The 14,250-nt window shown below is 37.6% G+C and overlaps 1 protein-coding gene across 1 annotated transcript in view; it reads left to right on the top strand.

Annotated features, from left to right (window-relative positions):
• Positions 1–14,250, top strand: part of VWA8 (von Willebrand factor A domain containing 8) — a 432,115-nt gene that overhangs the window by 294,976 nt on the left and 122,889 nt on the right. The window contains exons 33-35 of the mRNA XM_090258845.1: positions 993–1,102; positions 1,734–1,888; positions 5,605–5,800. Of these exons, the coding sequence (XP_090114971.1) occupies positions 993–1,102; positions 1,734–1,888; positions 5,605–5,800 (461 nt within the window). The remainder of the gene's footprint in view (positions 1–992; positions 1,103–1,733; positions 1,889–5,604; positions 5,801–14,250) is intronic.

Raw genomic sequence — 14,250 nt, 5'->3', positions numbered from 1 at the left:
CTTCACAGAGTAATAAGAAAAGTATTTCAGAGGATCACATTGAAATTAACACTAAAAAACCTAACTTTTATGTAGGATCCATATTTCTGTGGACTTTTTCCGATTAGCCCATTGAGAACTCACTGTATTCTTGCCAAACTAGAGATACTTCAAAGTAGATTTTCAGTTTATCTTGTCTTCAAAGAGCCACAGTCTGCATCACAGAGCTGTTGCCTTTTTGTGACTTCACAAAATCACTTCTTAGAAGTTTCTCCTTCATTTTATCTTGTATGCTCTTATTTGGCTATGTTTATGTTAGTGATGCTCTCTCCATTCAGCTGTACACTTCTTAATGAAAGGCACATTATGTGCTCCTGGCATAAATACGGTGCACAATAAATTTTGAGTCCTCTTTCTGCATTCATTTTATCCATTAGATAAATGCAGACTTTCTCTGCAACTCTGCTGACAAGCACAGGTAGCCTGCTGCAAAAAATTTCTGACTATTTCTACTACATCATCATCTCAGAAATCTAAAAAATAAATAGATCAAGGAAGCAATAGTGGGAAGGCTTCTGTTCCTCAGCTGGTCACAATCAGAGGTCAGGCTCCCACTTCCTGGCTCATCAGTCATAGAAATAGCATGCTCCAAGATAGTAAGAGTGTGTCTCATTAAAGTTGTTTTTTCTTTTCTATTCTTTTCTTTTCTTTTCTTTTCTTTCCTTCTCTCTCTCTCTCTCTCTCTCTCTCTCTCTCTCTCTCTCTCTCTCCCCTCCCCCTCCCCCCTTCCTCTTATACGAACTCTTGGATTTTTGGTTCACAATTATTACTGTGTTGTGATTATGCACTGCTCTTTATAAACTGTGTTGAAAATGACGATGAGACTCTGGAACTGCAAATTATACTCAAAATATAAAAAAGTGGGTTTGGGGAAAAAACTCCACTTTTCTAGTCTGGTTGCATGATTATTAGGAAAAGAAAAACTTTCACTTAGGTCTTTGTTTTATTTATAGGAAATACCTTTTAACTAAGCCTGCACACATCGACTCTGAGGATAGTGGGGTTTGCCAGTTGTATATGTTGAAAGAAGAACCACCTAGCACAGGGTTTGGAGTTATGCAAGGTAAACACTGTGTTCTTTGTTTTTATGGTTGTATGGGTGCATGCTTATACATACTGTCCTCCAGAATTATTTAACAGCAATAATATCAGCTTGTGTTAACTTATACAAAGGGAAAACTTAGTCACTACACTAGAAATAGTAAATTAGAATCTACCATCTTTTAAGTTTTGTCTTTGAATATTTTTAACTGACAAATAAGAGTTTTTATATACATTTAAGTTCCAAGTCTATTTTGGGGTAGTATTTTTTCCTTTTTACGTGGGCCATCAGGATTTCTACTTAATTCATCACAGTTTGGGGGATGTGAATAGTACTTACTAATAAAATCTAAAACATACCATTGCCAACATCAATTAGGTCAGTTTTATGTCTTTCTGAAGGGTTCTATTAATTATAATATTTATTTTTAATACAATTTTCAATTCTGTAAATACTTGAAATTACTTTGTGAAGATGCATTGATTGTAAAAAACTGAGTTTTCTCAGATGAAAGGCCACGAATGTGATTTAAAATGTTTTCTCTCTTAATTTGTGCTTTTTTTTGAGTTGGTGAGAATGAAATTTTATAAAAATTAGTTCAAGGAGCATTTTAGGGGCATATGGTATCTAATGTTTCTTTGACACTATTCAGAAACAGATTTCAGCATACCCCATAAAATTTCAAGTGATCAGCTATCATCTGAAAATCTGAGTTCAGCTGTGGGACAAAAGATTGCCTCTCCTAACCGAATTCTCTCAGATGAGAGTAGTTATGCTACAGTCGTTGTTGGTTTCCCAGATCTCATGGTAAGCATCAGTTTTTAAAAATTATTTAAAAAAAAAATTTTGAGGACGTAATTAAAAATGCAATGATTTTCTGATAAGCATTACAGGTCAACATTGTTTTCCAAATCAATCATTAAAAATATGTTTTACTTAAATGGTTTCATGGCTTTTTAAAACTTACCCTTTAAAGTGTGATGTAGTTATTTAATTCAATAAGGGAAAACCAGTATTATGCATACATGAGTGTTCACATGTAAATGCCTAACCTACTGACAGTGATTTTATATAACGTTGTCTTAATGAGTGCTCATGTAATCTGTCAAGAGGAACAATTTGTGCCTAATAAAAAAACATGTCTTCTAGAATTTTTAAAAGTGGAATATGTCAGGATCTCATTACTATAAATTAAAATTTTCAACACTTGATGAATATCAGTTCACTTTCTATTGAGTTTTGCTCTGATTTATTGTACCATTGCAGCATCCAGATTATACTGTAAATGCTGATGGTCTCAACTTAATTTGATTTTAGATGGACCCTTCTGCTGTTATTTATTATTATCTGTAAAGAAACAAGGCACCATCTTCCCCTGATGGTAACATGAATAAATGAAACAGAAAGGTCATTTCAGTCCAAGTTGCCATCTAAGAACTTTAGATGTAGCTCCATGTATTTTGATTAAACATTTAATTTTCATAATTTCCTTTGTAGCTTTTAGGTGGGATGATAGAATCATTTGAAGATAAAATTATCAGCTCTGTTTGATAGTATACCAATCTCACATACCTAAAAATTTTAATTAATTAATGAATAATTACTAGTTCATGGTAAAAGACTTTTGAAATCCAAAACCCAAAAGATAATATGTGGCTTAGGACTTTGCCATATGTCTTCCTAATTAGCAGGTAAAAAACATTAGCTATGGTATTATATAACTGAAAATGAAACATGTTGTTGAAATACAGTATCTACAGCGGCTTGATTGAATGAAAGAGATGTTTAATATGCTTTCCACAATGCTTGCTGCTATCAGTAACTACTGGAGCTACTTCTCTGAACGTAGAGCTATTTAAAAAATTTATCTTCTGATTAAAGAAATTAGTATAGAAATATAATGTTGGTATAAAAAGTTTAGAAAATAAAAACTGAATAAAAGCCACTGTTTGTATTAACCCTGTATAAATTCTTTATAGCCTGTAGGACTGGTGACCTTGTTAATTTAAAAGTTCCTCCATATTTAGTATGGTACCCACTACATAGGAGATGTTCAGTGAATTTTTATTTAATGAAGAATTAGAGTCAATTAGACAGCCTTTCAGCATTTTATAACAACCATATTTTTAGGCATTATTAGAAGCACCTAAATTTTTTTAAAAATTTTCTTAACCTAATTCCAAATATCTGCACATATCATCCTCAATAGTGAAAACATTAAAAGCATTTCTTTTAATATTATAACCGAGCAAATGGGCTTGTCCACATGTCACCTTGATACATGATCCAACAATTAGTGTTGAAGGAAACAGGTTTTTATTTACAGGATTCTAACATGGGAGTGGAGGGTGGGGGCTGGGAGCATTTCTGCTCTGAGCCCTGTTCTCCCACGAGACCCAGCACTTGCCTTGCTCCCCACCAGGTTATAAGTCAAAACCATGCCCAGAAGTTCCCCATATCCTTATCTGCTCTTAAACCGGCTGCGCAAACAGCTCTCCATCCCCTCTAAAAGGTAAATTTGTGGGTTTCAGAGTCGTCATTCTCTCCCAGCAGCTCTGTCCTTCAGGATTTGGGTTATGTTGTCCTCGGCTTCCATGTAACATGTGCCGTGTTGCACCGAATCATGGTGGAGTCCTGGGAGACACACATCCTAAGAGAGCGGCTTCTCTGTAAGTCCTTCAGAGAAGCAAAAGTCTACATTCCTGGTCACAGTTCAGCATCCCAGGCATCTCCCACGCATCTGTGCTTGGTTCAGCAGGTTCCCGCACAGCTCCCTCCATCAGCTTTGCCAGATCCCCGCACAGCTCCATCAGCTCTCTCCTCACACCCTTTCCTCAGCCCGCATGGCTGCCTTCCTCATTACAGACCGCACAGAGGAATCCCTTTCTACTTCACTACAGCAGGCTGCATGGTGGAATCCTGACTACCAACTGCATAGCTCCTTGCTGCTTCCTCTCTCAGACCTCATGGCCGCATCCCCCTACTTCACGGCTCCTTCCTCCTGGCTCTCTTCTCTCTTACTAGCCCAGGACGCATGGCCGAATCCTCAGAGGGGCAGATGTATCTCCTCCCTCACTCCAGGGAGCATGGCGGAGTCTCCTTTTCGCTCAGCCCTCCTGGTGGGCCAGCACTTCTCTACACTCTCTCTGCCCACATGGCTACTTCCTCCCAGATGCCCTCTGCACTACAGGCTGTTACAGCTGCATGTTGCTTCCTCACTACCCCATGGCAGACCAGCTCATTTCTCTCTCTCAGCCCATCCTTATTTTAAATGCTGACCTGGAGCTTCATACAGTGACCTCATATCCAGCTCCTCCTACAGTGCGCTACTTTTGCCAGTTCCCTGTATCTTTTACCTTCTTTAGTCAGGGCAGATGTTCTCAGTGACACAGGGGCTTCTGCCTCCCCTGGCTGGATCACAAGTCACTATCCACTCTCACATTCATGTACTCCTTTTACCCTGGGTGGCAGTCTTGCTTCCCTTCAGGATGGCTGTCAACTTATCATTGTTATGAAAAGTATCTTAAATGCCATATCATCCACTCCCCTCCCCCCAAACAGGGTTTGTGGGTAATATTCTCAGGGACCCTCATTCTGCACCCTGTTACATTGTCCAGAATGTGACAATAATACCCACTGTACCATTCCTATTAAACATTGTACTAAGCATCTTAGATATGGTCCATTAAAAAAAATGATAAATTAAATTTCATAAAAATAACTTAAGCTCTGTAAAAGACACTATTAAGAAAAGGAAAAGACAATCTATGGGCTGGGAGAAAATATTGGCAAAACACATTTCCAACAAAGGACTTGTATCAGAAATATATAAAAATTTTACAAAATTCAAGAGTAAGAAAACCAATAATCCTAAACTTTAAAAAAGGACAATGTCCCACTGTGAGGTGTAAGAGGTCAGAACCCGAGCAAGTGAAAAGGATGCCCATTGTGGGGAAGCGGGTAACCTCTGGTGATGGGAGTCAAGTCCAGACAGGATGAAGATGGAGTGTTCCCATGAAGGGGAAGCTTGATGTGGAATGTGGGAGCCCAAATAAGGTGAAGAGGGTGTCCATGCATGAGCACAGCTCAGTGTGGGCTATCAGAGCCTTATGATAAGTAGCCTTATCATGGTGATCACTTTGTTGTGCACCTGAAACTAATATGATGTTTTATGTCAACTATAATTTAAAAAATACTGATGTTCTACTCCTTATACCAGATAGTGGATGCATTAGGTATTTGTTTTATTTTTAAACTAACTATATTGTTATGTTCCTACATTTTAAGTTATAATTTATTTCATTATAAAAATATGTGGTATATTCATACTTGTCTGAAAATTATGATTATTGATGAAGCAGCTAACTCCTGTACCAAATTCACAAAGTTTAAGGGATAATTTTATTTGCTTATACTTGTGAAATAGAATTTTACTGCTGTTATCTGCTTAAAGGGCTGCATTATAAAAGTTGTGGTGAATGTGGTTCATTAGCACTTCAGAACTCTAATCTCTTTTTTTTCAGTCACCCAGTGAAGTTTATTCTTGGAAAAGGCCATCATCTTTGCATAAATCAAGGGTTACTGATACAGCATTCTATGGAGGAAGGAAGAAAAGTGGAGCTCCAAAACAGACCAATTGTGTGACTCTTTTAGATACTAATCAGATTGTCAGGATTTTGCCACCAGGAGAAGTCCCTCTAAAAGATATCTACCCAAAAGGTAAGAAATTTACCAGTTCTTAATCTACCAAGGTAGTTTGCATTTGGTAGACATATTTATCATTATCATTGTATATTTATAAATATAAATAATTATAACGGGGTCTAGTAGTTTTAAATAGTTGTATGTACTCAGAAAGTTTTCACTCAATGTCTCATACTGTGTAGTTGTAGCCATTGCTGTTAAAACCCATCTTCATTTGCATTACAACCTATACAATAACTTCACCTAGGACGTGTTATCAGGGAGACTTAAAAATCACTAGAATATTAGACATAGAAAATGGGGACTGACTTTTGTCTTAAACCAGCAATTTTCAACTGGTGTGTGCAAGAATTTTGAAAACAGGCAGTACCTTACTATTTAGTCAGGGGCACTGATGGCTTCTCCCTTAGACTGTCAAATAAAAAAATGACAACAGCCAACACATCAATAGCTGCCTGGTATGAATGAACCAAAACTCTACCTACCTTTTTTTTTTATTTTTTTTTTGTCATATTGGCAAAAAAGTAATATATGTTCTTGGTACACTGCAGAATTTTAGTAATTAGTTTATATGTGCAGTGAGGTGAAAAGGTTGAAAATTGCTGGCTTAAATTCCTGTGATGAAAGGCCAGGGACTTAGGCAGACTGATTCACTTATTAATGCTCTCAAAAATCAACTTATATTTATTATACAGGTGTTGTTTCAGGCTATGAATTGTGTTCAGAGACTGAACTTTCTTTCCTAGCAATTTATTTAACACATGTTCACTGTAGGAATTTCATAAGCCAGTAGCATACAGAATAATGTCTTTTAATAAGCCAATAAAGAAATAATGAACTTTAAACCAATGATCAATTAATCACACTATTGTTTCAGGCAAGGGGAGATGAGAGAAATAAAGTCCAAATTTAGTTGAGGTGTACCTTTTCTTTGAGAGCTCGCTTGACCAGTCTGGAGCACACTGACAGCCACCAGCACAAAAACAAAAGCCCCTTGCTCCTACAGCATGTGGCTAGAGGGCAACAGCTTTGGTGTTTGCACACAAGATAGTTTCCTCCTCAGGCCACTGCTGGTGTATGAGTTGCTTTTACCAGGGCAGGAACTGGGGCCCCAGAGTCTTCAGAGATCTATTTAGATCAGCAAACAGTCACCTCACCTGACCTGAACACTCTCAAATAGGTCCTCACGAACTCTTAGTATTTATAGTAAAATATTCTCTTGCCATAGTTGCTTCTCCGCATGTTTTATTTGATAAACCCCTGTTGCCCAGCATCGAGCTACTGAGTGCTTATCATTAACAACAGGTGAGATAATGACATCCTGACACAACTGACTTCATTCTTATATCTAAACAACTTTCTTTTTTTAAAGATTTTATTTAGTTACTTTTTAGAGAGAGAGGAAGGGAGGGAGAAAGAGAGGGAGAGAAACATCAATGCGTGGTTGCCTCTCACACGCCCCCAGCTGGGGGCCTGGCCCACAACCCAGGCACATGCCCTGACTGGGAATCAAACCAGTTCACAGGCTGGCACTCAATCCACTGAGCCATACCAGCCAGGGCTAAACAACTTTATTTCTAAAACATTTTTTTTTGTTTTTGCCATAAACAAGTGGATTAAGACAACTTTGATTTGAAATTATATCAAACCAATACACAACACTGAATAACCTATGTCAGGTCCTGTCCTGATTATTTTCTTTGTATAAATTCATTTAATCTTCAAATCCCCATTTTATTGTTAATGTACTCTAATTTATATGCAGAGAACAGTGAGGTAAAATAATTTGCTGAGGGTCACCTCACCAGTGGCTGGCAGAGCCCAGTTTGCACCAAAGCCTTCCACTCCCTCGTCCAGAACTATTCTTACTGAAGCACACTGGCTTTCATTATGGCAGATAATTATGAAAATTTTTGATCATTGAGCCACTGATTATTATTTGCATCATAGAGGTAGTAATAAATGTTATCCTGTGTTTACATTTTTATATTAGTGAGTACTTCATAAATTAATTCTAAATGTATTATAAATAATCTATTATTGGGATTGAAAAGTCCTGGTTATATGTCAATATTTAGAATTAGTAGTTCCTTCCACATAAATCACCATTTCCTTAAAATGTTTTCTATGGTAGACGAGGCAGGTGAATAAACTGACAATTGCAGGACACTGCTATGATAGGAATATTCACAAGGTAATATATGAGCACAAAGGAGAAACTTACAACCCAGACTGGTGATTGTGAGCTGACCCTTGAAGGATGAGTGGGAGTAAATCAAATGAAGGAATTGTTCCACCAAGAGGGAGTCCCATGTGAAGGATTCAGGGGCATGACATAGCATTCCAGGAATTACAGGAAATGCTCTACTGGAATTTAGAGTGCCTTCATTTACCCAGAAATCTGGGGGTCAGCCCTGATACTTCTCCCTCATCTTCCATGTCTAATCCATCATCAATTACATGTCCTTTTGATACAATCTTACAAATATATCTTGCACTAACTTTCTTGTCTACAGGTCTGTTGCCAACATCCAAATCATCACCAACATCTTGCACTGGAATATTGCAATAGCCTCCCAATGAAGCTCCCTCTTCCACTCTTTCTCTCTCCTCACATTCTCCACACATCATAGTGATATTTTTTAAGTATACATTTTTATCATACTATGGTCCAGTTTACATACAGTAAAATTCACCGTTTTTGTGTTATAGTGCGTTTCACAAATGCATACAGCTGTGTGACTGTCACCACTATGGATAGATAAGTGTTCCATCTCCCCCCAGTCCTCCCTCATGACAGTTTGCCATCACGCCCTCCTGCTGATCTGATTTCTGTACTTATTGATTTGCCTTTTCCAGATAAATGGAATCACACGGTGTGTGGTCTTTTCAGTCTGGCTTCTTTCACTGAATATAATGTATTTGAGAATCATTTATGTTGTGTGTACCAGTAGAGTGTTCCTTTTTATTGCCAAGTAGCAAGTAGCCTATTTTGTGGATGTATGAAAGTTTGTTTATCCACTCACAAGTTGGTAGGTATTTGGATCATTTTCCAATTTGGGGCAATAAATAATAATGCTGCTCTGAACATTTGTGCAGATTTTTAGATGAACATAAGTTTTTGCTTCACTTGGGTAAATACCTAGGAGTGGCATTTGTATGTCATATAATAAAACTGCCAAACCATCTTCCAAAGTGGCAATATACGATTTTGCATGCCTGTCAGCAATGAACGAGAGTTCCAGTTGTTCTGCTTCTTTTCTAGTACTTGGTATTGTCAGTTTTTTGCCATTCTAATTGTTATGTAGTGACATCTCATTATGATTTTTAATTTGCATTTTACCTACTCCCTAATGATGTTGAACACCTTTTCACATGAATCTTTAGTGAAATTCTCTTCAGATCTTTTGTCCATTTTTTGAATTGGGTTATTTGCTTTCTTTTTAATGTGTTTTGAGTGTTCTTTATATATTCTAGATACTACTTCAGTATCAGATATATGGTTTCCAAACATTTTCTCCCATTTTGATAAAGGGAAAATCTCCTGTTTTCTTCTAGGAATTTTATATTTCTAGATTTTACATTTATGCTTCATTTTGAGTTACTTTTTCACATGGTACAAGGTGTGGGGTGAGGCTTATTGTTTTGCATGGCAATATTCAGTTCTTTCAGCACCATTTGCTGAAAAGCTCTCCTTTCTCCATTGAATTATTTGGACCTGTGCTGAAAATCAACTGACCACATATGTGTGAGTCTGTTTTGTTCCGTTGATCTATGTGTCCATCTCTTCACTATTACCATTTTCCTTAATTGCTTTCTAGCTTTATACTTTATAGTTAAGTCTTAAAATCAGGTAGTAGAGATCCTCCAACTTGGATATCAGTGGGTGAAAAATTTCTAAGAGGGTAAGGGAAAATTATGACTAAACCAACCTAAGAAGATTCTTGCTGAAGGCAGGCTAGCAGATGATCAGAAACTCAATCAGATATCAAGGGTAGAAAATTTGGATTAAGCTTTTATGGCATTACTCCTGCTAAAACTGGACAATGTAGAGACAGACTTTTGGAAGACCAAAAGTCAGGGTCTAGTTGGAAAGAGTCTGACTGTTATAGAACCCCTGGGCTGCTCCAATTGAAACAGAACCCACGGGCTCTTTAGTTAGGGGCCTGATTGCCTGCCGCCAAAATTATAACTCTCAATACCAGAGTTCAGTGAAAAGAAAAAGAATTGTTTATTTAACAGTTATATAGATTTAGTTATTTGCGGATTTCTGTTGTTAAGTCTTAGGTTCTTTAAAACACCCATAAACACATATCCTTGCCTCCCCCTCTACCAAACCAGGCTAGTTTTAGAAAAGTTAGAGAAACCATTTCCCTACTTTCCAAACACAGTTCAGCTTTACCAGTAGCTGCCAGTCATTCAGTTCTGACTGGGGAGACCTCGTCTGTGTTATGGGGTCCACCAGCTTTTAATCCAGAACCTCGTGGATTCTCAGCCTCCTTGTAAACTGTATAGTTAGTCCTTTTGTAATCCACATGGTCAGTCAGTTCCTTTTCAAAGCAGCAAGGCATGTCCCTTCCTTAAAACTGCATCGTCAGACCCCATTAAATCCGCATAGTCAGCCTGTCCCCAGTTTAATTCACATGGTCCGCCTTTCCCCAGTTAAATCCGCACTGTCAGCCTGGCTAAAACGTCTGCCGCTTATTTTTAAATCCCTGACTACGTCCTCTGATGCAGTGGGTGCGGTAACCAGTTCTGACCATTCACAGAACCTTACGTAGGCTCTGTGTGCTTTCTCCATACCATCCCCTGGTCCAAGACCCCTCCCATCTACCTGAGGCTTTGGATGCATTAAAGCCATTTTGCATAAGAAAGACACTAGCCACCAGCTTCAGGCATGTGGAGGCATTCTGAAAGCTGCTTCCTTCTCCCCATCCCCCAGCCACAAACTCTGGGGTTTTTTGGAACACCCCTGTTTCTGTAACATGACCAGAATTTGATGAGAAAGAGAATCTTCGTTGTCATCCATACTGATGGCTCTACTTCATTAATTTTCACTGCTATAATACCACAATCTGTTCATCTGTTCTTTATTGGTGTGCATTAGGGTCTTTACAGTTTTTTGCTATTAAAAATAATGGTCTATGAATGTTCTTTTACCTGGTACTATTGTGCATATGTTGAGAGTCTATAAGGTATATATCTGAGAATCACATTACTGAATTGTTTCCCAAAGTTGTTAATCACAGCATTAAAGAAGTCCCGGGGCTCTACATCCTCATCTACTCCTGTAGACGTTTTTATGTTGTGGTTTTGTTATCTTCCTCTATTTTCTAGTAAGTTTGAACATCTTTTTATATGTTGTGATTTACTCTTCTGAGAATTCTGTATTTGCATCTTTTGCAATTTTTTATTTTTATTTTATTTTATTTTTTTTGGTTGGTAGGAGCTTTATTTCTCCTCAGTTGTTTAAGTAGTGTTCCTTAAATATTCCAAATGTATACAGAAGTGCTTAGGATCATCTCTGGCACATAGAAAGAATTTTATTGGGCCGTTAAATCCCTAGGAAAATGGTAAAGGAAGATTCTAGGATGATAGCGGGACACAGGACTAGGGACCAGTCAGTTCAGATTAGAAAAAATGAGAAGATTTCAGGAGAGATACCTCCAAGACAGTGAAGGTGATAAATCCAATATATTTGAATATATTTAGAGATTTTGACAACTAGGGACACACTTTGAGGGTGAATTTGTGCTAAGTGAAAAACTAAACCAACAAAACATGATGATTATTAACTCCATGAAAAGAAAAAGTTGAACAGGAAAGAGAAAGCAATAATACCAAATAGGACATAGCTCAGCCGTGAGTAACATTTATATAATCATAATAATATAAGCACTGGATGTTAACTCTAACCAGAATTTTAGGTATAAATACATTGAGAATGGGAAAACAAGGTGTTGGGCAAGGAGAGGGTATATGAAAAGAGTTAAACTCTTCATTTTACCTGGTAGGAAGTCAATAAATAATCACTAAAACTAAACATATCAAGGCAGTACACCAAAAGGATGAAGGTGAATACCAAAGAAGCAGCATAAAAGTTGATCCTGTCTCTGGGAGCAGGAAATGAGGGATGAGGGGAGTAAAGCAGGGGCTGACTGCTTTTCCTTTCAGCCTGTGTGACTTTTTATGCTCAAGTAAATCTCTGATGAAAATTCAGTCTTTTAAAGTAAATAGAATCCAACCATCTGACTAGTCAGGAACTAATGCATATCAGCCTTTTATTAAAGAAATCAACAGAAACTGTAAAGGCTACTCTCCTCGTGGCCTAACGATGGTATAACTTTTGTTTAATACAGATAGGAAGAGATTTACTACTGTTTACTTTCAGTTGTTTTTCTTCTAATCATTAGCTTTTTTTTTAGTCATAGGCCTCAGCTCTTTAAACACAAAATAATGACTCTTGATTGGAAGTAGCGCACTGTTTTTTTGAACTTTGAGTAAATTCAAAGATTTGGTATCAGCATGATTGCAGGGCACACATCACTTTTGATCTGTGAGTGCAAGATTGTTAAGTAGTCGTTAGCAGATGTATGTCAAATTACATTGCTAGAAGGAGTAAATTTTTAAATATAATTTCATCTTCCCTTTGAAAATGTTCTTGTTGCTTTTGCCTGACAATTTTTATGCCTTCTCTTAACCTTGGCACTGTGCATGTAAGCTGTCCCACTGTCCATGGGACCGACGCGGTAAACACTGTAGCTGTGACTTCCCTTTAATCGTTAGTGATCTAATCCCTAACTATAGTTTATAGTTTATACCTACCTTTGAAATCCACCTGGATTATAAATGCAATGGAAATTTACTGAGCCTCCATCCACCCTACAGTGTTGGAACATTTAAAATGAATAGACAGGATTTGGCTAAGTTCAGAGAGAAATCTAGCCAAGGTTTTTTATTTCCTTAATTTAATCATATATTCTGAGCTGATTTATGTTCAAATCAGCAAACATCAATTCTGATAATTTTTCAAATGCTTACAGTTACCACCACCACTATCACCAGCCTTAGTATTCTCTGAAATACTTTATAGCAACAAATTCCCTTTTCTGATAGCACCGTGAGTAAAATTCTTGCTTTATCTTCTTGAAATATACACAGCCATTATTGAATTTTCTCATCCTCTTTATGCCATGAAATTAATTTACACAGTGAAAGAAAGAAAAATGTAGAAAAAAGATCATTTAAAGTTTGATGGCTTACTTTGCTTCCGCGGGCAGTCTAAAAGTGCTAATGGCAGTAGTTCAACTTAATACTAATAGTTATGAAAATAGTTCCTGTTAGCTGCAAGCCAGAAAGCTAAGCAGCTCTAGCCATCCCAACTGCTTTAATAACTGGTCATTTTTGGCAAAGAGGCTGGGTCTATAAATAATTGAGCCTACTTCAGTTAGGTCTTAGCAGCAGGAACTGTCAAAAATGATATACGCTGCAAAACTTCATCCAAGATTGACCTTATATCCCAGGCAGCATTTCCAATGCAGGCAGTGCCTGACTTAGGATAAGCATGTTCATTTTGTACAAACGGCCATCTGGGGACAGCCAATCCAGCTGGGTGGTCAGATTACCATGGTAACTCTTCTTACCCTCTGCTATCCCTACGCATTATCTTCCCTTCCCCTGACATTTTTACCCCTGGCCCCACTCTTTGCCTAGCTCTGCAGCTCATACCCGGCCCCAGGCCTGTGATTCCCACCCTGGAATTCCTTCTAAATCCGTAAGGGCCCACAGTGTTGTTGAGGTTTTTTTCTTCCCTCAAAAGAAACTTTCCTCTTTATGTTGTGGATTCCCCACTTTTTTCTTTTCTGTCCCCAGTGCTTTGTATTGTGTCTGATGCAAAGTAAGCTCAACCATGTTTGTTGGGTAAGTAAGAGAGATTTTGAGTTTTTTAGGTGGCCTATTAAAACACCTTCAACAGCAAATATGAAGTAAAATTGTCAGGTATCTTAACTTCTTGTAAACTACATGTGATAAACTCAGTGTGGACATTTTTGATATCTCTAATAATAAGTTGTAAGAAGAGATAGATAGATAGGTAGATAGATAGATAGATAGATAGATAGATAGATAGATAGATAGATAGATAGGAAAAATCTTTAAAAGTATGGGTTCTGTGTAGGGGAAGGGTTTTTGTGTGTGTGTGTGTGTGTGTGTGTTTTTTTTAAGAGTGGCTCACAGTTTGTAAAATGGGACTATTTTTAAAATTATTGTTGCTCTAGGGCCAACTCAAGTAGGAGCTATAGGGTGTAGTAGACAGATGTCATAAGCAGAAAGCTGTGGGTTTGAAAACCATCTCCATTGCTCTACGGCTGCATCGCCTCAGCAAGCCACATTACTGTATTACTTCTATAAACCTCAGCTTCCTCATCTCTCAAACAGGGATCCTAAGTCTTTGTTGTTGTCAGTAT

The sequence above is a fragment of the Furipterus horrens genome, unplaced genomic scaffold (assembly GCF_987537825.1).
Source record: "Furipterus horrens unplaced genomic scaffold, mFurHor1.1.pri manual_scaffold_12, whole genome shotgun sequence".
Taxonomy (NCBI): Eukaryota; Metazoa; Chordata; class Mammalia; order Chiroptera; family Furipteridae; genus Furipterus; species Furipterus horrens.
The sequence above is the reverse complement of the archived record's forward strand: the minus strand, read 5'-3'. Positions and strand labels throughout refer to the sequence as shown.